The sequence below is a fragment of the Malurus melanocephalus genome, unplaced genomic scaffold, assembly GCF_030028575.1.
Source record: "Malurus melanocephalus ecotype Western Australia unplaced genomic scaffold, MMel_1.1 scaffold_24, whole genome shotgun sequence".
In the NCBI taxonomy this organism is placed as follows: domain Eukaryota; kingdom Metazoa; phylum Chordata; class Aves; order Passeriformes; family Maluridae; genus Malurus; species Malurus melanocephalus.
In genome coordinates this window covers 851,024-877,169 of record NW_026623256.1, presented here as the reverse complement: position 1 = coordinate 877,169, position 26,146 = coordinate 851,024, and the positions used below count along the sequence as shown (strand labels likewise).

At 44.6% G+C, this 26,146-nt stretch overlaps 1 protein-coding gene across 2 annotated transcripts; it reads left to right on the top strand.

Moving 5' to 3' along the window:
* The first annotated feature begins 67 nt into the window (after positions 1 to 67).
* Positions 68 to 26,146, top strand: ABTB1 (ankyrin repeat and BTB domain containing 1). 2 transcript variants are annotated; one of them, XM_057390253.1, is made up of 12 exons: positions 68 to 248; positions 1,998 to 2,060; positions 3,134 to 3,189; positions 4,241 to 4,385; positions 5,342 to 5,501; positions 6,396 to 6,441; positions 7,459 to 7,575; positions 12,212 to 12,327; positions 17,224 to 17,322; positions 17,887 to 18,054; positions 20,537 to 20,737; positions 22,658 to 26,146. In XM_057390253.1, exons 1-12 carry the CDS (start codon positions 193 to 195, stop codon positions 22,862 to 22,864), a joined length of 1,434 nt encoding a protein of 477 aa, XP_057246236.1. In that variant the 5' UTR covers positions 68 to 192; the 3' UTR covers positions 22,865 to 26,146. The 2 variants fall into 2 exon arrangements, with proteins under 2 accessions (XP_057246236.1, XP_057246237.1); XM_057390254.1 differs by having other exon boundaries at positions 184 to 248; positions 1,998 to 2,097.

Sequence of the window (26,146 nt, the reverse complement as noted above, 5' to 3'; positions counted from 1 at the left end):
GCAGTTGTTCCTCCGTGCCGCGGGGGGCGCTGCGGGGAAGGCTCGGGGCCGAGGGGGCGGTGCCGCCGCCGTGTTTACAGCGCCCGCCGCTCCCGCCCCGCCGCCGCTGCCTCTCGGCCCGGCCCGGTCCCGCGGCTGCTCCTCCGCTCTCCGCGTCAATGCGGCGCCGCCGCCCCGCGGCCTGGCCCGGCCATGGACACCAGCGACCTGTTCACCAGCTGCAAGAAGGGCGACGTGAGCCGTGTGCGGTGAGCCGGGCCGGGGAACGGGTCTCTCGCACTCACCGCTGCCTTTAACCGCCCTGCTCACCGGGGCAGCCGGGGCCTGGCCTGGCCTCGCCGGGACTTGTTTACCTGAAGCTTGTCCCGACCTTCCTAGGGTGGCCTTAGCAGTCTTGGGGCTCCCCAGGGCGGCTGCGGTGCCGGGGTGCGGAAAGGGCAGTTTGTTTCTCCTACATAAATGCAGCTCGCTTGCACCCCGAGGAGCTGCGTGTGCAGCGGGCTGCTCAGGTTCGGGTGAGGTGTGGCCGGTCCCGGCAGGTGTCTGAGTGTCAGACGGGCACTGCGTACTCGTGAGTGTGGATGCTGCCTGTGGCAAATGTCCTTGCACAAGGCTCCTCTCTTCAGCTGCTCTTTCTTCACCGTTGGAAATGGTGTTTGGGCTGGTAGGAAGCTTGATCGCCGGGAAGCAATCGTCATGGAAATGTTTAGACGCCTTGTGCTGTAGAGTGTAGGAGTATCTCTCAGAAATACGGGGATACTAAATTTCAGGTCAAGTCTCCTTGCTTATACCAAAGCAGCACAGCTTAACTGCAGTGWTTTCAGATCAAGAGGCAGATGGGCTTGTTGGCTGCAGGGTGAAGGGATGTTGTAATTCAAAGGTCCAGGGTTTGCAAAAGACTTTTCCTGCAACTCATGATTTGAATCTAAGACTGTTCTTCACCTTTTTATGCTGCTTAATTCTTCCATCTCTTAATGTGTGATATGCCAGATAGTCCGAGGCAACCTCGGTTTCCAGGTGCTTGATAAGGAAGGATAAATGTGCAGATAAATGAGGTCTGGAGAGCATTGTTATCTGTGATCATGTTGGAATAAATCATAGCAAGCAGTAAATTGCAGGTCTACTGTAGGAGAAGGGGTTTGGGGGATGGTCTTGCAGAGGTGTAAGATGACAAGTATAGGAGTAATGGTGGAGAAATGAGAGTCTGAGAGTGCTGTCAGAGCAGGGGGGACAGATTGACCACATGGAACTTAGTGGAAAGGAGCTGAGTTGCTCGGCATGTTGAATATGGTCAGAGGAACCTGAAGCTGGAGAGAACAAAGGTGAAGGGTGTGATAGGGAGGGTCCACATGGTGGGTAAAAATCCCCAAAACTTGAGAGTCTTTGTAAAAGCTGAGAGGGATTTTTATGTGTGGTTGTTGCAGTACAACCAGGCTGTGCAGATTTGTCTGCAAGGCAAAGCCCACTGTCTAAATGTGCCAAAGAGGGAGTGCTGGCAGCATTTGATCAAGCCTAAATGTGCAGGACAAGGAAGTGGCAGGATTTAAGAGCAGTTTGGAGTGACACTGGTGTTGTTGCTTTTGTCAAGAAAAGCCATGAGCAGGATGGGAGTCCAGCCTTGGCCTTGTAAAATTGACCATTCAGTGGTAAGCATCAAGGCTGGGAGCATTGTTGGGTAATGTGAAGATACTGCAGAAGTACTCAGGCTTCTTTTGAGGTTGCTGCCCTGATAGAGAKAGATTTGATTTTCCTCTTTTCCCCATGTGCACCACTTAAGATTGAAGGGAGCTGCCAGGCCATGTTGTAGAACACCATTCTTTGGGTTGAAGATTTGGCTGATGCCACTTCAGCTAACAGCTTCCCAAGTTCAGTCAGCCAGATCCTGTCATAGCTTTGGAAGTTACTCTATGARCTCAAAGTTTCATTTGAAAGAGGAGAATGTAATGGAGTGAGTAGCTGCATGAAGTTATAACTTTCTTCTCTCCCATTTCTTCCAGATACCTTCTTGAACAGCGAGATGTGGAAATTAATGTCCGTGATAAATGGGACAGTACACCCCTGTGAGTGCTGCAGCCTGGAGCACTGGCTGGGCGGGGGGTAGGGCTTCAGAGCTCCTTTACTCTCTCTGCATCAACTGCTACGAGCATTGCTACAAAATGTCTCAGGTTCTGCTTTTTTCGAGCTTTGGCTACGTAGTTCTGTTTCTCTTTCCTGTGGGTGCTGTGCTATGTGTATCTTTGTCTTTCTGTTTGGCTGMGGCTTGCTGGGGATGCTGCGAAACAGGCTTTGTGACCAAATTACCTGGATTAAGCACTGTGCTCTTGGTAGATTAGGTTTTTCTCTCACCAAAGTCTATGGCATTCTGGCATGTCTTTTCAGGTGAAAGCTTGGCCTGGTAWAATGCCAAGTGACTGTGGGACCATAGTCTTCTGGTAAGGTTGTGAATGTGCAGTAGGTAATGWGGAATCCCCATGGAGGGGCTGCGGAATGTTCTGTGAGCTTTTTACCTCCCCACAATTCCAAAGTACAGTCAGACATCTGCAATATATTTAGAGTACAGAATAACTTCCCAAAGTAAAGGCAGACTAACATTTAGCTGCAATGCACGTTACAGAATTCTCCTAGTTTGTAGGTCCTTGTGAAAAAGAATCATGAAAGGCTTAGACTGTGAGAGAGAAAACAAAACCCATTGTTAGTAGAATTTAGGGGGGTGGATTTGCTGTACATGTGGTGTAAGCTGTTCCCCCCTTGGCATAGCCTGCAGCAGTCAGACTGACAACAGAAGGAACAAGGAGTGTTTTTGAGAATTCAGTGGATTGCTGAGTGCCCATGAAATGATCTCCAATAAAATGAGGATGGATTTGGCAGCTGGTGGTGCAACAGAAGATGYTGAACCCAGTCGGAGACCTTGAGATCTCCTTGCAGTGCCTGGGATTTCTGGAAACAGATCCTGCTTAGTCTGTTCCCAGGATCAGGCTTCTGCTATTCGCTAGCGATTCCTTGCTCCTGTGAGGACTTGTCTCTTACGCTTCTCAGGGACGCTGGGTGCTGTGATCTGTGTGTAGTGATGTGCCAAAACGCTGAATTTTGCTTTCTACTGCATCTCTAATTTTCTTTCTCTCCTTATTGTCAGGTATTATGCCTGCCTGTGTGGACATGAGGAGCTTGTACGTTACCTTCTAGCCAATGGTGAGCAAAAGTGTCCTAGTATGGGTGTAGTATCTTTCTCTGGTCTGTTGGGATTGTATATCCTTCTAGATGTCCCTTGTGGAAACTTYTTCTGTTACAACCAACCATCTGATCAGCGATCTCAGGCTACAGAGGGAGCCCTGCACACACCTTCATGGTCCCTTTTGCAGGCCATTTGCTGCTTGAATTTGCTTCTTGAAATTGCTTGAAATTTCTCGATTTGCTTGAAATCTTCAAAATGCACAGAAAGGGAAGCTGTCTATGATGGCTCATGGCAGCATGACTTTCTGAAATCACAGCTGATGTTTTGTGAGCGTGCAATGGTGTTGGGAATATGCTGATCTAAGACTTGTTCTTCATATGAAAAATTGTCTGTGTAAAACTTCCTTGTATTCTTCTGATAGCCTGGCTTTGTAAGCAGGACTTGAAGGTGAAATGCAAGGGATTTTGCTAATCTCAAACAAAGCAAGACAAATTCCTCAGGCCAAGTGCCTGCCCATGTGGTTCTGGGCACCCAAATTCCTGTAGGTACTGGTGCTGTTCTGCCAGAGGAACCAAAATACAGAGTCAGATCTCAAAAGGTTTTCCTTGCATTCCCAGCATCTTAATTAACTACTTGTGTAATTCTAAATAAGAAAAAKCAAATGCCCTCCAAATTKCTAGCAAATTCTAACCTAAAGAGGYRTCTYCTGTCTTACACAAAGCAGAACTAYTTTTCAGGAGGTGCTCTTAACAKTCCAGTAAGTGATTRCACTCTTTTAACAGTGAGATTTGTCTTCCCCAAGTACTGCTAGAACCATGCTGAGAGGCTTTTTACACGGGTCAGTTTAAGCAAGTCATGACTTCTTCAGAAAGGGATTGAGCTGTGGGGAGCAGCTTTAGGTTGCACGCATGTAGGGAGAGCTCAGTTTTTTTAAATATGCTCATCAGCATAGGGGACCACAGTGAAACATCTCAGCAGCCACAAGTCACAGTCATTTAGTGACCATTTGGGGACACTGGAGAAGGATCTAACTCTGCCTGCTGGCCTGTGCCTGTGTTTGTCTTGCAGGAGCAAAGTGTGAGGCAAACACTTTTGATGGGGAGCGTTGTTTGTATGGAGCTCTGAGTGACGCCATCCGCCGGCTGCTGAAGGAGTACAAACAGATCACGGCCAAGTGCATGAAGAGGGACTACTACGATGTCTTCCTGCAGCGGTAAGGGCATTAGGCATGTGCAGAGCATCCCTTCATCCTTGCTGAGCTCTTCACCTGCATATTCGAGCTCTCTGTGCAGGACAGCTCTGAAAGGCAACTTGGGGCAAGATACTAGAAGGATGTTCTAGTGGCAGGAGATTGAGATCAGCATTCAAGACTGACATCATCTCTGTGTGTGACCTCACACCTTTCTGTGCACCAGTCTAGCTCTCTAGAAGGAGGATGATGCCTGATGTCCACCTGATTTGACTTCTTGGGATGTATGTGAAGATATGTATGCAAGGAATGATGGGCATTAGGAAACACTGGTGATGGTTSCTGTAAACTCTAGAAGTAGCAGTTTTAGTTTCTTCCTTTTAAATAATGAGGGTATGGGCATGCAGGCATAAACAAGGCTTCACCTCTGATGTGGTAATTGCCTGTATTTCGTGCCTGTCACATCCTTCCTTCTTCTGAGGGGGCGTGACACCAAGTCCTCTCCTGTTTGTTACATGGTTAAAACATGCACATTGACAGTGCCCAGAGAGCAGGAAAATTGCACTTGACTTTGTAGTGGGGTAGTTCTTTTTGAAAGTGTGTCCTTCTGCAGGGCTTTTTTGGATATCTGACAATTTAAAAGCAGTMCTAGCTTTTAGAGATGTGCTTGAGGGCATCTAGTTCTGCTTTAAAATCTGTTCTCTGTGTTCAGGTATTGACCTGAGGCAGGAAGATTTCATTCTTCAGCCTCCCTGTTGTACTAACAAAASTTCTTTGATATATGGAAGGGTGTGAGACATCCCAGTCCAGTGTGTGAAGTACCAGCCCCGCTGCTGGCCTTCCCCCTGGACAGGGAGAGACTGCAATACCTGGGGGTATTTGTCCATTTAGACCTAATTGTACCATGTGCCCCACTAGCTTAATTCCATTCTCTCCTTTTTCATCCTGCAATGAATTTCCCTTCTGTCTGTTCCTCACAGGTTGCTGGAGCAGGGTTACCAGAGCGATATTGTTTTCATTGTTCATGGCAAATCCTTCTGTGCCCACCGCTGCATCCTCAGCGCTCGCAGCGCCTACTTTGCAGAGATGTTTGAGACCAAATGGAAGGGGAAAAACATGATAGTGTTGAARCATCCATTGGTGAGCAAGGCTGTGCTTCCAGTTCTTTCCTTTCTTTTGCTGTTTCAGCTGGGTGAGGAAAGTGAGTAGAAAGGACAGTTTGAGGGTTAACTTCCACAGTGAATAGCTCACGGGGCTCAGAATKACCCTAGTCAAGGAGAAGGGCTTGTGGAGGCACTTCATGCAGGAAAATAGCATCTTTTTCAGATAAAAAAAGGCTGCAGATTGCATACCTCCCCTTTTTTCCCTCTGTCAAGGGCTCAAACATATATTAATTAACTGCAGTAGCAGGTAGCTGTTACCATCTGCCAGCTGTGTCACGACCCCTCTGTGGGATGAGTTGAGTCTCTCTAATTCCTGGTGGACAGGTGGTCTGTGGTGAAGACATTGCCTCCATAATTGGCATTAATTGAGTCCCTTTTGTTGCCTTTGCAGCAAGAACTAAATAGGCCATAAGTGCATTCCATCCATTAGCGACCAATACTCGGCACACGTTCCTGTAACTTGACTCTGGCAGTGCAAATCCCCTTGTGACAAAACAATTCCAGTTTCTCATAACACTGCTCTCCTCTCTCTGTGTACAAAAAACATGTCTTTCCTCTGGAATTAGGAAGAGGTAGAAATGTTTATGATCAGTAAAAACCTGGATTTTACAGAGCCTAGATTACAACCATGTGTGTGGAGTTCCTCCATTAGTCAGGTCCTATCCCCTGAGAGATTAGTACCAGTTGAGACAGTAAGGAGCTGTGTAAGCCAGGTGGAGTGGCACCATTAGTTATGTGAGGAGCAAGGAAATCAGGTGCAGTGTATGAGTTCTYATTAAAGTGGGGTTTTTGACTTTTTCAGGATCTTGTTTGAAGCTTATTGTTAACCTCCTGGTGATTCCAAATGTAACTTTCTCTTGTTTTATTTCAGATTAACCCAGCAGCCTTTGGTGCTCTTCTACAGTATCTGTACACAGGTAAATGACCTTATCCATTTGTGTGTGTACACATGGCTGGTGGGCAGCTGCAGACACAGCTCARTGTCTGTGCCTCTGCACTGAGTGGCACAGGCTTGCACTCAGCAGTGTTTGGGTGCTTGAGTTGCCARCAAATCCTCTCTGCTGGCAGAAAGGGAAAATGTGAGCAATCACCAGCTCTTCCAAGTTGTTTGTACCTTTTGCCAGTTGTTGTCCTGCCAGTAACTATACAGTCAATTAAAACCAAAATCAGTTTAGGTTGATTGGTTGGATGAATTTGGAGACTGTATTTTTAACTTGAGGAAAATCTGTYATCTGGTGTAAGTCTCCTAAGGTGATGAAAGGTTTCCCAGTAGGACATTTTCAGTTTGGCAGACCTGAGCAGTGTGTGCTGAATGTTTTGACTATTTCCTAGTATTTTTTTTGAACACAAGTTGATCCTAAACCTTCTATGAAAGTGCCCGATTGTAGTATTATGGGCACGCTAAATGCTGAACTGTCTCAGGCCAGGAGGTGGTGCCAGAAAACAACATTGTCTTCTGGGCTCTTCTTTCCCAGTATAGTGTGTTCAGAAATGTCCCTTGCCACGTTTTCAGTGATTGCAAAAGATCCTAGGATGAAAACTTGCGAGCCTAAATTCTATTCTTACCCAAAGCCAGGTAGCCRGTGGTGGCATGCTGCTGATATTGTGCTGCTATTTTTTTGTTTTCTGAGGGAATTAGAAACGTTTTGTATAGCCTGTTTATTTGGTCTTTGGACTCTTGAATGAAGCTGTTAGGATAGACCCTGGAAAGTGGAAATGTGAGTGAAATGCCAAATTGTTATTGATTTAGGTGGTGAGTGGTGGTGGGTACCAAGTCTTAGCTTCTGGGACTGAACTGTAAGTGGATGTTGAAAAATGAGGCAGTGTATCCAAGTAATGAATTTCTGTGCTATCAAGTTTTCAGACCTTAYTTTTGCCTTGTTCACACCTAAATCCAGTGGATTAAGAGAGATRTCTGCATTTCTTCTTGACAGGTCGTCTTGATATTGATGTAGAATATGTCAGTGATTGCAAGAGGTTGGCCAAGCAGTGTCGGCTGCAGGATCTCATTGATGATTTGGAGACCAAATGTAAAAAAGTCTATGAATTTGGTAAGCATTTGTCTCTGCTGTGCCTGTGATGGTGGATGTTTCATGGTGTCCTTGCAGCTTCCAGAAAATGATTCCATTGTGGAATTTCCATGTTTTCATGCTGGTTTTCAGATGTGGTCTTTCTGTAGGGCAGCTGTAGTGGTTTCTGACACATGCATGTTTATCATTTGTGCTGGATGCTTTCTTTATAGTAGAGCAGCCATAGCAGCACTGTGCTGTGGTTGCCAGACATTCAATTGAGCGTGGTGGAATATACATTGGGACCTGCCTTCCAGCAGAGAGCATGTTTAAATCCCTGGGAATATAAAGTATATACAGTTAGAAGTAATTTTTGGCATTTATCTGACTCCTAACCAAAGTAAAATGTTTTGTAATTGGCCCAAAATAGGTGCAGAGGGAGATGTAATGCTTTTTTTAAAAGCAGAGAAATATTTCTGAAGGCATGTGTATATTAATAACRCATGGATGTGTCAAACCTTAAATAAAATGATCATCTATTTAAGGACTTTTTGTTATCCAAATAGCTTGTGATTTAATCATGACATAAGCTTATTGCATGAAAACCAACAGTTGGAGTTTATCATTCATTTCCTTAGCTCAAGCTAAGGGACACGTGAAGAAGAATCAAAACAGCACAAGTGGTGTTAGTCATGAAGCAGAACAAATTATCAAGTAACAAAACCTTCAGGCTGAAAGCTTCTGATTCCCATTCCATGCTCTGAGTTAACTCCTTTAGTCAAGTTAATTTTATTTTGAGAAGTCACTCCAGTCTGCAGCTTTAAAGTCAATAGCATTTTCTTGCCTGATCTAAGAAGCAAAGATTTAGCTGTTTCACCTTTTCGTTTTGAATATGAGTTATGATTATTGAGCCTCCTGAAGTTGCAGGGCTTAACTGATAGAGTACTTCTGGCTCAAGAAATTCCTTCTCTGCAAATCACATGGAAGATATTACGATGTGCTTGTCTCCCTTTAGGCATGTGCCGTTTGATGATGGTGGGGTATGAGCTTACCATGGTGTGGCTGTTTCCATGTAGACCAGTGTACAAATCCTTATGAAAGCTGTATCATAGGTCTTCAAGCATGGAAATACAAATGTGAACATGGATCTGAACAGATTAGAAATGTATTTCTTGGTATTTACAAAGTTTTTTTAAAAATTTTTTAWTTTTTTTAAAATATGGTATCGGTTCATATTAAATAAGTGATGGAAAAAGGGAGTGGTGAATGAATATAAAATAAAAACGACTCAGTAATCAGGTAACAAAATAATCTTGTGTTGTCTTTTGATACCTGAGTAATTCAGTGAGATACTGGAGATCTTTTTTTTCCCTTTGTATCTTTTTGTCCCATGGTGCAGCAAAGACATTCCACCTTAATTCATTCAGTTAAAGTCTCATATTATTGTGGAAAGAAAAGAAGGTACCTAAATCTGTTAACTGCAAAARAGCTGACTTCTAGGTGGGTTTTCAAATGGAAAATAATGAAATAAAGTTTTAAGTTAAGTTTAGAAGTTTCAGATAAAAGCACTGCTTGGAAATATAATGGCACTGGACAAATAATTTAATTTCTCTGTTCTTTGGGGAGGTAACAGTTCTTCAGTTTTGAACTTGACAGAGGACAGTCAATGGGTGATTTAAAGCACTGATGGAAGTACGAGGCTTGATTTTTACTTGTGGCAGGTTGGATTCAAGCAAACAACAACTGTTAAAAGTTTGTTTCTTAAATCTCATGTGAAAGGCAGGAAAACTTGATTTCTGCAGAAAGCCATATATGTAAGACTTATAGAAGTTAAAAAATTGGAAAGATCTTAGATCACATCTTATCTGGCACTAGACAAAGTGTGACTGTTTCTTTGAGCGTGTTAGGAAGCTCTGCCTGTTCCAAGTGCTTGCTGTGGCATAAACATCTGATTCAGGTCTGCAGAGCAGGGGCATGTCTTGCATCTGTATTATGAAATTGAAACAAGGAAACAACGTGAGCTCGAGCCTCTGCAGCTCCACTGGATAATTGCAGTGTCTGCAATCTCATTATCTGGAGTTAATCAGTATTTCCAAAGCACTTAGTATCTTGGCATGCACAGACTGTAGGAAGAGGATGACCTACTGCCTTCTGTTGCACCTGARATATGCTTGGGTGTGAATGCTTGCCTATTTTCCCTGTGTGGATATTGTAGCTGTAACAAGAGAAAACTATTGCAATGTTTGGAAGAGCTCAAACAATTTGTCCAGATTAAGGTATAATCTTTCCTTTAGAAGAGCRTGTATTATAAAATAGGTGTTCTGCAGTTACTTGGACAAGTTTAAGGGCAAAAAGGGTGAGAGGAGGATTTGTGATGCTTACCTTTGTAGCAAAGACACTGAATGTGCAGAATCTGTGGTTTTAGCTAATTGTGCCATTGGGACAATGATGTATCTGAATGTGGCATAATTTTGAAGGTTTTGGGAGTTTAGCTTGTTTTTTTGTGGCTCTTACATTTTGTGSTACATTGGCTCAATTTAACCAGAAGACTACAAGTAAGTATTGAGCAGGAAAACCAAGGCAACTGATGCATTGGTAGGTGATGTGCAGTGCTATACAGCTATGCTAGACTGGGAAGAAACCCAGTCTCAGCCTTAATCACAGTTTGGTTACTCCCTCCAGCTCCTTGCATTGTTCCTGTTGCTTTTTTTTCAGAAACCCCTTCATTTCTCTTTCTTGCATTCCTCTTTCATGGTCCCTGCTGCTTGCTGGCAGCCAGCAGCTGATTCCTATTTCACAATTTTGTTTTTTGTTGTCTCTGTCAGGAAAGATTTTCATGTTATACCAATTGCTGTGCCTTTGAATTTGAGAGATGCAGTGTCTAAACAGACATTTCATTTCTCAGAAAAATCATTGTTCTTTTGTGTCACTGGGAAAGTGCAGATGCTCTGTTGATCCCAAGAGAACGCTTTGCCTTTACTACTTAAAACTTGCTGGGTCCATTAGCACTTACAGAGCCTGACCTGGTGACTGTTACAATAACTACTACAGAAATACAAATGCTTCTCTCTGCTACAAAAATTTTCTAATTGCAAAGTAAGAAATTTCCATCTCTCATGCTGATATGTAAGTGGTCAGGGCTCTTTGAGAAAATGCACTCAATTTGTGTTGGTGCCAGGCCTCCACTTGGGTTGTTCACCCTGGAAATCATCTATCTGAGGGTAACGTTTCATGCTAGTATCACAGCCTGTCTTCTTGCTGGTGAGCTTTGTGTGTAGCAATCATGGTATCTGACTATTTTGTACTGGTGGATTATCCTTCSCTTTCCAGAAATCTTTCTGGGATATGCAGCCTATGGAGACTCACAGTGGTGGCATATTTGAAGGGTGCAGCAGTGATGTGGAGGAGGGGGTGGAGATCTTGTTTTGTGGCACATCGTGGTCTTGTTTCGCCCACGACCCAATGGAGTCATCTGATGGAGCTCATGTAATGCTGTGCAAAATGTCAGGAGAAATGGGGGTCTCGAGGTGGCGTGATTCACCTGTGAGGGGTTTTAATGTGGTGAATCATACCTGTCAGAAATTCTCCTGAATGCTTTCAGAGTTAACGCTGTGTCTYTCTGGCTCCCAACAGTATCTTAAGGCTTCTTCACCACAGCTTTGCATTTTCCAGTGGTCCTCTGTCTTTTTTCACATGCTTGCCAGTATGTCAGGGACTCTTAAATGTTTTACATGCTCCAGTTCTCCCCCGTAACCACACTGACCTGGGAACAAACGTGAGGGAGTGGAGCAAGATAACCAGAAACAGGCAAGGCTGTGCTGGCAGCCAGATCGTATCACAATGGGTCTACTTTGGGCTGCTACTCRTTTGAAGTTAGRCTTTGGTCATAGCAAGACCACTMAAGTMKGATCATGTGTTTTGCTTTCACTGTMATGGACTGTTCTATTGTGTAGGCTGATAAGGCTGATAGGAAGACACACTAGGTCTGAAAAAGGCAAATCAAATTGCCCTCTCTGAGTGGTYTGTTTGAGCTCTTTGGTGGTAGTGATGCTTAGATCAGGCACATGCAGGAGTCTGGGTGCTTTGGGGYCTTTGTGCTTCAGGGATCTACAGATGGAGAGTAGAGGACAGATTCATACCTGCTGAACTTACTGGCTAAACAGGAATAAGTCCTGTTGTTCCCTGCAGTGAAATCAGGATRGGACCCAGTGAGAGCACATGACAGAGCAGAGCGGCGCAGAAACAGAATATTTTAAAAAGCGCCCTGGCATGAGCTTTACCTTGGGTGACACTGTCAGTTGAGGAAGGCAGCGTATGAGTAGCTCCTACAGGGATCAGGGCAGCCTGATCCATGGTCCTTAACTGTAATTGATTACATAGACTCCAAAGAGTAAGTTGGGCTTTGAAATATGTCTGTGACAACTCTGTTTTCCTCTGTTGATATTCCAGCATAAGGAATTAAGAGGAGGTTTCAGGAGAGACAATCCCCTTGCAGCCCTGTCRGTGGTACTGAGGGGTGCTGAATGTGTGTGTGCATGCGTGGAAGAATTGTGTGTGTTTTGCACTAAAAGCTGAACAGCAATAACATTGGTTTTCCTGGAGTGTCTTATCTAAATGGGGGAGAATGTTCGTAGAGGAATTTAGGCATCTCCTCTCTTTTGTTTTTTGCTTCTTCCAGTCTCTTCCAAGCCAGGGACCTGTGTGAAAGTGCTGACGATTGAGCCCACAGGTAACTGCCGGCTGCAGGAAGATCTGGCTCTCCTGGCAGACTGCGCCCTGCCAGCCGAACTGCGGGTAGGGAGCACTTCTACTCCTTGGGGGCTCTCTGGGGCTGGGATATCTGCTCACTTGTGTCCAGTCACGTTATTGCTAGTTAGACTGTAGTGTTTGCTGGTGCTCCAAATGCTAAAAGGCTTTTATTGCTTGGAAATGCTGTAAAATTGTKTCATGAGGCCATCAGTGCTGGTCTTTCCCCTTGGATATTCCCCCCAACAGAATCTTAGTAAATAAAACCCTTTCCGTGTGGTTGGTGGAGATTTCTCCATTGAATACAGTGGGACACAAGCTGGCCCCCAGCTCTTGTCTTTGCCACCCTTCTTGAGATTTAGAAATGTTGTAGTGGCAGGTATTGTAGGTGGATATATAGGTGGAAGATGGCTTGCTGGGCTTGCTTGCTAGGAACTGACACACTGCAGTGAAGAGATGCTTCCAAACCCTGAAAATGTTTCCAGCAGAAATATGAGTCCCTCTGAAGAGAATTTAACTTGACTGGCAATAGGTCTGCTTTTCCTAATTATGTCTTGCCCCTCAGAAATAGCCCCACAGGTTGATGTTCACTAAGTTAAAATACTCATCATGTAATTAGTTAGGATCATGTATGTGGATCTTCTCTCCCATTTGCAGAACAGGATAGCTATTAGTTGTATTCATTCTTTCTGCATTGGGTGTTTTCTTAATATCAGCAGATTAATTTTGCTCTTCCTCTTTCTTGTACCAACCACTGTATTAAATAATGTGGACTCATTTTAGGTGGCTGCTGTGCCCAGAGGTTGTATGACTGAGTGATGTAGCAAAGTTTTACTGTCTTTTCTCTTTCTGTCCCTTGCCAAATAGATCTGTCTGGTGCAGAGAGTGTGTGTGTGTGTGTGTGTGTGCACATGGATAAGGTTTCTTACCTTAATAAGCCAACATGTTTTGTACTGGTTTTTTTCAGATATAGTTCACTATAGAGTGAGTTTTTCTCTATCACATTTACAACTACCAATTCAGAAATCTTTCCCATGTAACCTGCCTCCTCTGAATAAYTCTACATTTATTTGTGTGTTCCAATATGCTTTTCTGTGTGTTTGGAGGCTTTAAAGGGAGGTGATACTATAAGTAAGCTTCAGATTACCTCCCCATGAATTAAAGAAAGGATCATGGACCCCCAAACAGTGAGATTTACATATATTTTAAGTCACTTCTTCTTTAAAAAGAATACTTGCTGTTTGATTGCTTGTTTCCAGACCTTGATGGCATAGTCCTGTTGGCTTAACCTGTTCTTCTAGAGAATTAGAAACACTTTCCTTCTCAATTCTTTCATGCAGAATAGCAGCTGGAAGGAAAAGAATAATGTAATTATCTGACAGTGCTGTGTGTTGTGAGCTGGGTTTTCTTACTGGGTTCATAGATTGGAATGAAGGCAGCATTAGACTTATTACAGCTGTACAAGTGAAGAGGGCATGGGCACACACCTGCTCACTGGAGAATTTGTGTACCATGCACAAGTGTAGGTGCTTTGTTTAAGCCTGAGAAATTCTAAAGGATTCCCATTTTTCTCTCTCTAGGTACCTCATTTTTTTAACTTGCAAAGAATATATGAACAAAGCTCTTCAGCCTAATGCTGTTTATATCTCATCCTAAGGTTTCCAAATTGTTAAACTCTGTGAATTGGATGTCTTTGTTCTGGGTCAGAAACATTGCACATCCTCATTCTTGCAGGATTTGCTGCCATGCAAGGCATAGTATACAAACTATGTAACCTAAAATGTCAGGAACAACTGAATAGTCACGCACAGATATCAGTGTTCTCAAGAGAAACACACATTATTTGTTTTCCAGCCTATGCTGAACAAAAAAGGTATTTGGCCTCTGGATAAAAGCCAGCATTTTCAGAATTTGGCAAGAAACATTTTGAGCTGATGCATGTCATGTAATGCCAGTTGTATGAAATCGGGATGTATTCAGCTTTATGTTTCAATATAAACAAATAATTTATGTAATGTACTTTGATACTTGTCATTTATGTAATGTAATGTCTTTGATACTTGAATGATGCAAGAAACTTTGTGCATTCAAATTTCATACTTGGTAGTATGTTATATAACTAAAACAATAATGAGTGTTTGATATCCAATTAGGGTTCTTTATTACTATTTTYTGGAGTGAGAGCTATCTATTCTTTGAAATCTCAAACGCATTTATAATTCTGGTACCTTGTTTCTCTTTCCTGCTTTTGCTTGAAAGCCTTATATTTTTTTTTTCAATTTTCCTTTTATAAGTGTGTTTGTTGTCTCTGTTTTGTTTTAAAGTAGTAGTGGTCAGCAGAARTTGTTCACAACAGCTGCCTCCTCAGTTTGTTGCAATAAAATTTAATAGTGACAGAATTACGTAAAATACCATGAAAAGCCAGGCAACTGTCAAAAACCATGTGGCTTTCCACTGTCTACCTGGTTCTTCATTTCATGTCTGCCAGGTGACCTCTGAGTTACAGACTAGGGCTGTAAATAAGTGTAGCCACAGGGTTTCCTTGTAGCTGTCTTTCAATTACCTTTTAACTGAGACTTTGTGTTCCAAGCCAAAATGAAGTCAGAGTTAAAAGGATCAGAGTTTTCCATGAAATAAATACTGTTCTTTCCATCCACATTGACATTTGGTGTAGCTGCAAAAAAAGTACCATTTGCCACTTTTGGGGTAAAACTGGSTCTTGTAATACATAGAACAGTTTGAAACAAGTAGATGGGTTCCATCTTGTCTGCACCTGTGTGCTGTGGTTGTCCATGGCAGTGACTCCTGTGCTTGCTTTGGCCATTTGGCAAAGGCAGATTAACTGAAATATTTACAACATGTTTCCAATTTAATTTTTTTTTGCATCCAATCCACTTGCATCTGGTTGCGAGCTGCTAATCTTCTCTTGGATCACTAACCSCTGTATTTTGTGGTGTAATTTATTTACAATTTTCTTGCTGAGATAATCTGGCCAAGGTACAAATTGCTGCCACTGATTTGTTTTGTATGTTTTTGCCTCCAGCAACATTTCTATTTAAGCTCTAATAGGAAATGTGTASCAGCAAAGACTTGATCCTCCACATATGATGGTGGAGAGTGAGAGTATTGGGGATATTTCTATATGGTGATTGAATTATTGTGAATGYTTTTGCACCTTGTAGGCTGGACAGTGTTGTGCTTCCTGGACAGAATACTTGACTTTGGCAGCTGTGCTTTGCCTGGACAGAGTCCTGTGAAGGAGGTTGTATGAATAGGGGTGGTGGGCTGAATAAGCCAATTTTCTGCAGGGAGATYCTGAAAAGGAGATTAGATTCCTCAAGCATGACAGGGGAGGAGAGTAGAAGTAGTAGAGACTTGAAAGGGCAGTAAAAGGGAAAATTCTGCAAAGCCACTTCATGCTGAATGGGAGAAACAAAGACATGAACCTGCTTTTGTAATAGGAATTGGAAATGACCTTGTAAACCTGAGCAACAGAGTGGGGACCAGGCAAGGCTAAAAGCAGGAAATTGAGCCCAGAGGAATTTATAATCCAGGAGGCAAACTCTGAGACGAATAAAACTCCCATATCCATTCCTGAAGGATGACTCCTTTTAGACATTTACCTCTGGTCAGTGAAAGGAGAGCAAAGAAGGGATGCATGTTGGAGATGTGGTGTTTGTCTCAACTAAAATTCCTGCACCACAGAGTGGCATTGTATCAAGGTTTGTGAGCCAAACTGCAGGAGAGAGGTGCTGTGGWGAGCAGCATTACTGCAAAGCCTTGTGCATGATTGCATGCCTGGGCTTCTCCTGTGATTAGGAATCAGAAGCTGCCAAATGCTGTTGTGGACAGACAGAGTGTGGTAAATGGGTCCAGATTGCCATGGTCAGTGGTGGTGTGAGCTTTTGCCAGCTTGGTGCTGTGCCACATCTGAGAACTTGTTTTGTGAGAAACCTCACTGTGTGTGAGCTGAGGCTGCCTGAGATCTCCCACCAGCAAGGTCCAGGCTGAGTCTTTGTTTGGCTTGGTGGGGAGGAGTCATCTGGCTCCTCAGTAGAGCTCAAAGTCAGCTTGAAGGCAGGTGGGTTGGAAATGGCCAGTCTGCTCTTGTGAGTCTGATCTTTATTGTCAGCCCAGGGTTTTCCTGGGGTCAAATATGGGATATAATTTTCTTGGATGAAAGGCAGCAGGAATAAACTCCTTGTCTGAGGTACCTCAGGGGCATGTGTTTGGAAAGCATAGAACCAGGGGAARCTTTTGTTTCCATAGTCTTGGCCACATGACTGGGAATATAATTTTTCTTTTTTTTTTTTTTTTTTACAATGGAATTACATAGTGTATAGAATAAGGTGAAAGGGAAAATATTTGGAAGTATCACTTTAAAATAACATAAGGCAAACAGATTTTTTTTTTGGTGTCTGCTGTCATTGTTGGCATGTGGGACTGGGYGGAGGTGTGTTGGTGTTAAAATAATTCACTGGAGTATTAATACTGCAACAACACTACCTTTGGCTGCAAATCAAATCAGAAATCTAAAACATGCTTTAGCAATGTTGGATTATTCAAATGAGGCAATTGTAGCCAAACCATTTCAAACTGGTGTATACATGGATGTAATCTATATGTTATTACATGCACACAGTAAAAGGCTGGCCCTAAGCTCCAGTATGCTAATTTACAAATGTAAACTTCGCCTCCACTTGGTTACCTGCCTTGTTAGATGGCAAAGAAACACTTTCCAAAGGTGTCAGGGATACCTCTTTATCAGCMGTGCAAGTTCTTCTTTTTCTGACATTGGAATCTGTGTTCAGAGCATCTCTGGTGCTCAGCATTGTGCTGAGGGAATAGAGGGTTAGTATTTTCTGGAAAAACAAAGAARTCTGAACTCAGGACCATGTTTACAGCAGGAATGTAAAGGAAGGGTTTTCTGCTTTCTCTTCCTAGGTTGGTTTTGGGGAGTTGCCATTTGACAGCACTGACAACTTCAACAGCTGTCCTGAYGTGTGCTTCCGGGTGGAAGATTACAACTTCTTGTGCCATAAGGTATGTGCTTGTGTTGTATTTCCTTCTCCTTCCCTTTCTGCCATGAATCTAATCTACTTGTGCCCCCCACTCCTTCTATGCTAGATACACTCTGCAAAATCAGGATTGACTCAGCCAGAAAACTGCATGTAAAGCATTTAACAAAGCACCAGAGCCTGCCTTTCTTTCAGAGGTGTGGAGATAGATTTATAAATACATCTACAGCATTCACAGCTGCAAAATCTGYTGCTGCTGACTTGTGAATTCAGTGTCTGAAGAAGGGAATGTTTGGTCTGCAGGTGAACAGCAGCCAGAATGAGTTTTGAGATCCAGTCTCAATGCAGGCTCCATGCTAATTTCAAATCTCTTGAGTTTACCAATTGTGTTTGTGATTGTGAGGATAGGCATGGATAGAATAAGATATGGAAAAATGTTAGATATATAGCTTCAAAATATAGGGAAAATCAAAGTTACTGAGTCTGAGCTTCTGAAATATCTTTGAGCTGCTCTGACAGCTGACTGGTAGTGCTTTGGTTTGGTGCAGTGAGCAAGATGCCAATGTTTTGGTTTTCCTTCCCTCTCCAGGCATTTTTCTGTGGTCGCAGTGATTATTTCAAAGCCCTCCTTGAAGATCATTTCAGTGAGAGTGAGGAGCTGCAGACACAGCCCAGCATCCCTGTGGTGACTCTCCACAACATCTCAGAAGACATCTTCATCCGGGTCCTCTACTACATCTACAGTGATGATACAGAGGTGAGGCCAGCCATTGATCCTTCCTTCAGTGCTGGTTAGCTCTGAGGTGTTTTCAGCAGTACTTTTTTATATCTGCAGAAGGGTGTGTGTGTGTGTGTTCTTAAATTTCACTGACCTACTCTGCKGCCTCACTTTTGTCTCAGGAATCCACGTACTGGGATGTGCAGTTAGCCAGGTCGGGTTGTAGTTCGTGTGCATGATTTCAGGAGGTAAATCCCTAGTCTTTTATTCCATAATAGAAATCTGGAAATTAGGTTGCATGCTGTTTATCGATTTGATAAATACAGGGCTTTGTAGCTTTCCTTCTTGGGCTCTGTGGAAAGATAAGGGAAGGAGCTGCCAGTAGATGGCAGATTGAACACACTTGGAGRTGTGGCTTGGTTAAGAGATTCTGCTTATTTACTCTTGGCATCATAGCCTACTTTTCCATTTGTAGGGAGTCATTATTTCCACTGTTATTTATTGCTGGGGTGGGCAAAGGCTCCATTRGGAGACCAGTGCCTTGCTGTGCTCAGGATCACAGGCAGTAACAAAACAGCCCTGACCCACTTAGTTTTCGTCTAATGGAAGGTGCAGCAAATCCCAATGTTTAATTAGCTTCCTGCTTTAGTTTTGTGGCAAATGCTTTCAGCAGGTCTCACTACAAGATCCCAGAASATGTTCTGGCATGGGAGCAGTGACTGGAGGTGCTGCTGTCCCTGCTGGTGCCACTTCCCCCAAGCAGTGTTTGTTCTCTGGGTTAGATGCCACATACAGAGTGCACACAGACAGACCTTGTTTCTGCTGATCTGTTCACCTCCAGGCAGCACTGGGGAGGAGTGTGTTTGGCAGGCAGCAAGGGCAGGGGTGCCACTGGTGTGCCTTTGCTTGCCTGCACACTTCCCTCAGCCACTTGCTGAAAGGGCAGGCAGAGAGGGAAAGGAGCTGCTTGAAGATCCTCCTGACCTTGTGACTGCACCTCAGCCTGACCCTGTTCCCTTGCATTTCTCCAGTCTGCAGTGACAGTRTTTGCAGCTGGGGGGAAGAGTGTTTGCAGAGGGCATAAAGGGTTCCAGGCACAATGACAAGTTGCTGATCAGAATACTTGTGTAGGCTCAAGGGCAGTTCTTGGAGGAACATTTGCCAGGTTTGTTTTTGATGGAGCAGTTGGGAGCTGCAGCCATCAATACCGGTGACTCAAACACCTCTAACTCCTGAGGTTCCTGCAGCTTATGAAAGGACAAAGCAGCACTTGATTAATAATCCCAAGAGCTTTATTATAGCCCTCATGGCATGGCTCTCCTACATCTTGCATTCTTCTGCCCAGTTGCTGTGGGGTGTTACACAGCTGGGTCACTTTCTCGGAGCTGTTTGTCCAAACACAGGTGCAGTCAGCTGTGGGGGATGAAAAAAATCAGTTGTGTGTGGTTGTCAGAGTGAACAACCACATGTGTGGATGTGCACAGCAGTGTGTTTGCTGCACCCAAGTTAGCAGGAGAGTGGGCCAGGCTGCACCAGTTACCATTCCTCATCCACACCAGTGTGGCTCTGTCTCTAAGTGCAAGGGTGCTCACCTCCTGTGCAGCCAGGGCTTGCTGTGTCCTGCAGATCCACTGTTACAATGGGTGTGGGTAACTGAGCTCTTTGCAATTCACATTAGCAGGAACAGAGAGAGGCTCTAGTTCCACTTTAGTGATGCAGATGGCTGATGAAAGTAGGACTTGCCCAGCCAGGGGGAAGAGGCTGAGTGAAGCTGGAGGTGGTGTCTCCAACTTCATTCACAACATTTTTTGTCCTCAGATCACTTGCAAGTACCCAAGAGGGARATGGGAAGGTGATTCTCTTGCCCAAGAGCCTGAAAATGTTAAAAGTAATTTACAGCTGTTTAAGTTTGAGCATCTGGTGCATTAATTTAGTCCAGTTTGAATGTATGTTAGAGCTCCACTAGTATTTGATGTGCTCAATATGTTCTTAGCCAATTGGGCCTGACCTACAGTTCATTTTGTGTATGATTTTCTGTCTTTGAGTGTACCCATTTACCAGGGAGGTTATGCAGGCTGAGTTAACAGAGCCAGTTTGATGAAGGAGCTTAAGAGAATTTTGCATGTTTTKCACAAAATGCGAGTTCAGCAGTATATAATGGGAGGAAAAATGGAGAGACAAGGTTCTCTGTCCTGCCAGCCTCTTCTGTTTCTTTTGGAAGTACATTTGGTAAAAGCAGCCTCCTGCCACTACCACACTGGATATTTTTTTAGTAGCCAAGTGCATTTTGGTGTTTCAGCACTGCCCTGTGCTTAGCTGGAGGGGTTACCTGCAGCATCAGAAACCCCCTGCTTCCCTTTAAACTCCTCTGTGTAGCTGAGTGGGACACCCAGCCTGAAAGACTGAGCTGCTGTCTGTGCATAGTGAACACTTGTTCAGTAATGGGCCTAACAGCACATTAGTTTGCCTGAGACAAGCAGTGTGCTTAGGAGTGGGCAGTAACTCCCCTSTGCATTGCCAGCTGTCCCCAGAGAACGCCTACGACGTGCTGTGYGTGGCAGACATGTACCTGCTGCCCGGGCTCAAGCGCCTCTGCGGCAGGACCCTGGCACAGATCCTCGACGAGGACAACATCATCAGCATCTGGAGGATTGCAAAGCTGTTCCAGCTGACCCGACTGGAGGACCAGTGCACRGAGTACATGGCCAAGATCATCGAGAAGGTACCAAAACACTCCCCTTGGCAGTGACCACATGTCACTGATCGAGCCATAGAGACAGCAGATTGAATGGTTGTACTTTGGTCTATAGTTAATGGTTGTCCTCTCTGGATTAATATGTTTGCTGAAAATGAGCAGCCATTGACTAGCCATTGACTGTACCAAAACACTCCCCTTGGCAGTGACCACATCACTGATCAAGCCATAGAGAAAGCAGATTGAATGGTTGTACTTTGGTCTGTAGTTAATGGTTGTCCTCTCTGGATTAATATGTTTGCTGAAAATGAGCAGCCATTGACTAGCAAAGCACATGGTGGCCTAGGACAGAGGAGGAGGAGTGGGGCAGCACCTGATGTCACCATAATAAGTCAGATTCTGGTCCCTGTCTARTACATCCCTGTGGAATGTGGAGTGCAAAAGTTGTCTATAAAGCTTTGCAAGTACCAGGGGCAGGTGATTTTCACTAAACTTTCAGCCATGGTGCCCAGAGTAGCCGTGGTGTTGCCTGAATACACCAGCTGCAGCCTGGGGAGCCCAGATGTGCAGAGGAGCTCTGTGCAGGAAATCCTTTTTGGTGTTTGCTGGGGGCAGGGCTTCCTTGCATAATGCTGTAGATAGGAGAARTCAATGTGACCTTTAATCCTCTCCAGGATTACAAGTCAAATAGTAGGGGTTTGCACAGAGAAAAAAAATTGCTGTTGAACAGCAAGAAGTAATGAATTTAACACTGAAGTTTTCCTTGTGGGGCTCCATTTAAGTGTTATTCTGAGTGGTTATAGCTTAGTCTCAGGACTCTTGGAGAAAATTGCCATATGGAAGGATAAACTRGAATCTGTGAAGTGTTTTTATCCTGAGACAGATCTTTATAAATGACTTGTACAGTTCACATGGGAATGTAACATTTTCACCTGCAGCTTGAAAGGTGTGAAAATATTTTTGGCATGTGAGAACAATAAAGAAAATGGTTCTGGGGCTGTTACTTTGTTCAGTGAATAGCTTGGGGATGACAGACACATCAGCATGTACCCATGGCTTCTGAAAAAGGGTTTTAAAGCTGCTGAATATCCCAAGTAGAGATCAGGGTAGGTTTTGCTTGTGCTTTCCCCTTGTATTTCCCATCTGTAGCTTGAGTGGGAGTCCTTGGACCCAGCATTGGCAATGTGCCTTCTTGAGGGTGTTGGCACAGACAGAACCGCCCTAGCTGATGTTCAGACATCAGTGGTTGCCAGCATCCTGTGGAGATGCACTGATGGCAGCAGGGAGAGATTTTGGCAGTGTGGTAASAGAGCAGGGCTCAGCAACCTGCTGTGCCCAGGCACAGTTCAGTAGCACAGACAGATGGAAGCTGCCTCTCACCCTTCAGCTCACCACTCGTTCCTGGGGAGCCTGATGCAGGATCATTCATGGGTGACCCAATTCTGTCAGGTTGGGTGCAGAGCAGAGCAGCTGCCTTGCTGGTGGGGCTGAGTTRAGGAGGGATAGTCATCTGTGGCTCCCAGTTCTGAAATGGGCACAAGTGCCCACTRGCTTTTCTGCTACAAGACATTGCTCAAAAGTGTCTGGTAACATCTYCTGGTTCCTGCTGGGGAGCCTTTCGTGGGGGAACATTGTGTGTGTTCATGTGCCCCAATACCAGAACCAGGGGTGCTTAGAGGGGTTATAGTGCTCTGTTGGAGGGGCAGATTGCTTACAACTGAGACTGTTCTTTGTTGGARTATTGCTGCCTCTTTAGGGTGGATGGCAGGGTGCATCTCCAAGTGGTGTCTGTATGAGATACAGGAGGATTTGCGTCTCCTTGTACCCTAGCATTCCTTTATTTTCTGTGTGATCCTTTAAGAGTGTCTCAGACCATTATCCCAACCCTTTACATCTCTTCACCTGTCTTTTTGTCTTTCTAATGGTTCTCTTGTCCTTCTGGTGCAGCTGGTGGAGTTGGAGGAGTTTGCAGCTGCTGTGAAGGAGAATGCAGAGGCTGTGGAGGAACGGCAGGAGACCGATTCCATCCCTCTGGTCGATGACATCCGCTTCCACATTACCAGCAATGTGCAGACTTACAGTGCCATTGAGGAAGCCAACCAGAAACTGGAAGCTCTGGAAAACCTTCTGGCCAGTATAGGGCTCGAATGCTGATGTGTGCAAACCCTGCCTGTCATGCAGCCTGCACAGCACAGCCCTCACTGCATTGGCTCCGAGTGCAAGAACATCTGAGTCTGAATGTCCCGCTTCCTGTTCTTTGTCCTCCTTCCCATCCACCTTCAGGCATGGTTTCTTTTTAATTTATTTGTCTGGACATTTGCATTTCTGGTTTGTGTTTGGTTTTACTTTGTTCTTTTGTTTCTCCTTTCAGAAGTAGCTCCCAAAGCTCAGCCTAAGTCACTAGCTGCTCCTTTGTACAATGCAGTGCAGAGAGGAGACTTTGAGCTGTTGGGAGTGGTGAGGGAGCTGTTCTGGGGAGTTCCTACTGCCTGGGGTTAGGACCCATCCTGATCTGTGGTCCAGCAATACRCTTCTGAAGCTGGCTCATGCCAGAATATTGTTGAATCACCAGCAGTAGAGGAACAAAACTGGATTAAACTCTTAATGAGTGCATGGGAAAGGAGGTCAGCACTGTCACTGTCAGCATTATAAGACTGGCAGAAGTGGACAGTGCTTCCCTAACAGGGACACAGAAGTACTTGTTTATGTGGAAGGCACTGTCTTTACCTGCTATTTTAGTACTTAGATGGAAAAAAAAAACAAAACAAAGTGATTTCTAGGTCTTCCCTAGCTTTTCATTGCTTTGAAGTGCTCAGAATTTAAAAGCTTTGCTTTCTGAACAAGCATGTTTGGAAATACAGTAGAGACCAGAATCCTTTCATTCTTAGAAAGCAGTAGCTTTCAATGCACAAAAGAAGGAAGAGCAATCCTTTTCTTTTTAAGAGGGGAAGGAAACACCTTCTTCTTKGAAACAGCACTTTTCCCTTTATTTTTGTCCCTTGTGATGGGGCAAGGCTGAGTTGCTGGTGGGTCCAGAAAGGGGGTCACTGGAAATCTTTTTTAAAAGGAGAGGGGCCTTTTGCGTCTCTTACAGGGCTGCTGTCCCACTCTGTGACTTTCTGGCTTTGCTCAGCCTTGAGCCTTGTAGCTTCATAGTTCTTCAGGAAATTCACTGTTCGTAACAATGAATGTTTTTGAATCTGTGTTCTGCAGTAGGTCGYGTTATCTCATGCTGTCTGCCTGGATTCCTAATGAGGGTAATGGTGTTCCTTCTCCTTGGCACTAATCAGCAGGTGATAACCCTGCATAACCCTTGCCTTGCCAGATGGGCTGCCCTTGCAGCTGTCCGTCTCTGGAATGGTGTGGGGTGAGTCTCGGCTCTCCAGGGCACAGGCTGGGCATGCTTTTCCTTGCTGTGCATAGGGAGGGAGAAGAGGCACTGAGTGAAGCACATGGAGAATCCTGCACAGGCTGGACTTCCATGATCAACTCATGTAATCATTTTGGTCACTTCATGAGGCAGGAGCTTGAAATATACTTTGTCAGGGGTGCTTTGTGTAATATGGGAACTGGGCAAGGATCCCCTGCAGCTTCAGGGTGTTGTTTTCTGTAATGGTGCTGTTGCCTCTCATGGCTATAGGGTTTGAAGATTAGGGGTTTGGCAGGGACTTGCTTCAGGTGTGAATATATTGGGCAGTTGGGTTTTTCTTCTTTGGTAACCTCATCAGGTGAGAGACTGATACCTCACAGCAGGTGAGACGTGCAGCCTCACTGCCTCACAAGCTGTTGGCAGGTGGATGGGCAGGCTCTGGGCACCCCTTGCACTAGGCAGGGTGGGCTCACTTGTGGGGAGGGGACTCTGGGCTTTGGCCACTGTACTTGGGGAAATCCAGACTTCAGCAAAATCATGTATCAGGATTGAGTTGTGTTTAACAGAAGATGAGGATAGATCTGGGGTGGTGGGAGCAGGGATGAGGTTCACTGATGTAACTGAACCCCAGATGTTTGTGCACTGTCATCTGGGTTTAAGTGGTRTCTCTTGCAGATCAAGTCTCTGGGGCAGGGGATGGTGGTGGCAGGGCTAATCAAGCAGCGTGTGCTTCAATTCTGTTTCAAAACCCTTGTGAAGAAGTGCAAGGAGTTGTTGTGTTTTGTTTTCTGCAGTCATATTAGGGTGAGGGTGGAGGATGTGTCCCTGCAGGAGTGTGTTGCTGCATGGAAGCAGGAAGCAGCAGGAGTGTGCTTCTGTTTGGGACAGTGRTGTGCATTTGTTGTGTGATTTGTGGAATGTACCTCCACATCCACCTCTAAGCTCAGTGTGTCTTTGAGAGGACCACCAAAGAGCCGAGCACAAGTACTGATCAAGGCATCTCTCTGAACTTGGGSAGGGGAAGGGCTATTGGGGAAGCTTTAATATGATGTCACATATATTTTGGAGAAAGAAGAGTGAAAGGAGAACTGCTTGTTTCCTTGATAAGTGGAGTGTCAGGCTCATGAAAACCTGCTACAGAAATCAGCTGGTTCAGTTCCCTGTGTTTCTCCTCTGTATATGGCTGAAGATAACACTGAACATAGGCAGGATGTTTAGTTTATCACMTCTCTTCTCCTCCAGCAGAAATTCYGCTTCTGACATCTCAGTAGTTGGCTTTCCACAGCAGTGGTTGTGACAGCCCACGAGGCTTGCACGGAGCCACTGGAGAACAGGACGTGGCCTTTGCCTTCTGCTTGTACTGAGCGAGATGCAGAAGCAGGGTTATCAAGGAATGTGCTAATGCTTTTCTCTACAGATGCCTCAGCTGCTACAGCAAATGGATACTGGCTGTGGGYAAAGCAGGAGGAAGGCAGAGGAGGAGCAGCAGTGCTGGGAAGCATTTTCCATATGGCTGCTCTTGAATAATTCCATTCCTGCGTCCTTAAGCGTGGAGCAAGTGAGGCTGCAGTTGTACATRTGGGAGAAAAGGTCAGCGTGGCCTTTTGATCTGCCTCTCCAGCAGTGCAAGTCCACGTGGGCCTCCAAGCAAATGCCTCATCTGTCTGCGTGCACTTAGTGGTCACATCTGTGAGGCCTGTCAGRTTGTCCAATTACTCGGGATCCTTTACCTCCCCCCAGCCCCTTTGGCAATATAGGGCTATCCAAAAGCATGCATAAGCAGATGGTCAGCATGCAGGCAAGCTCTCTAATTAAGATGAGCTAGGACAAAACTTAGATTTGAATTCACTTTATTCTTGCTGCAAATGATTTTATCACGAAATAAAAATCTTCTGATTTTTCTTCTGTTCCCRGTGTCCTTTCTGTGTTTTGTTGCCTCTGTCCTTTTTATTTACTACTAGCCACTTGCTGAATTAAGAAGATTGTAAAATTTACCAGAGTGACATTATATTTAAGAAGAAATGTGTAAGCATGTGTGCAGCAATAAAATAGTCTATTTCACTATA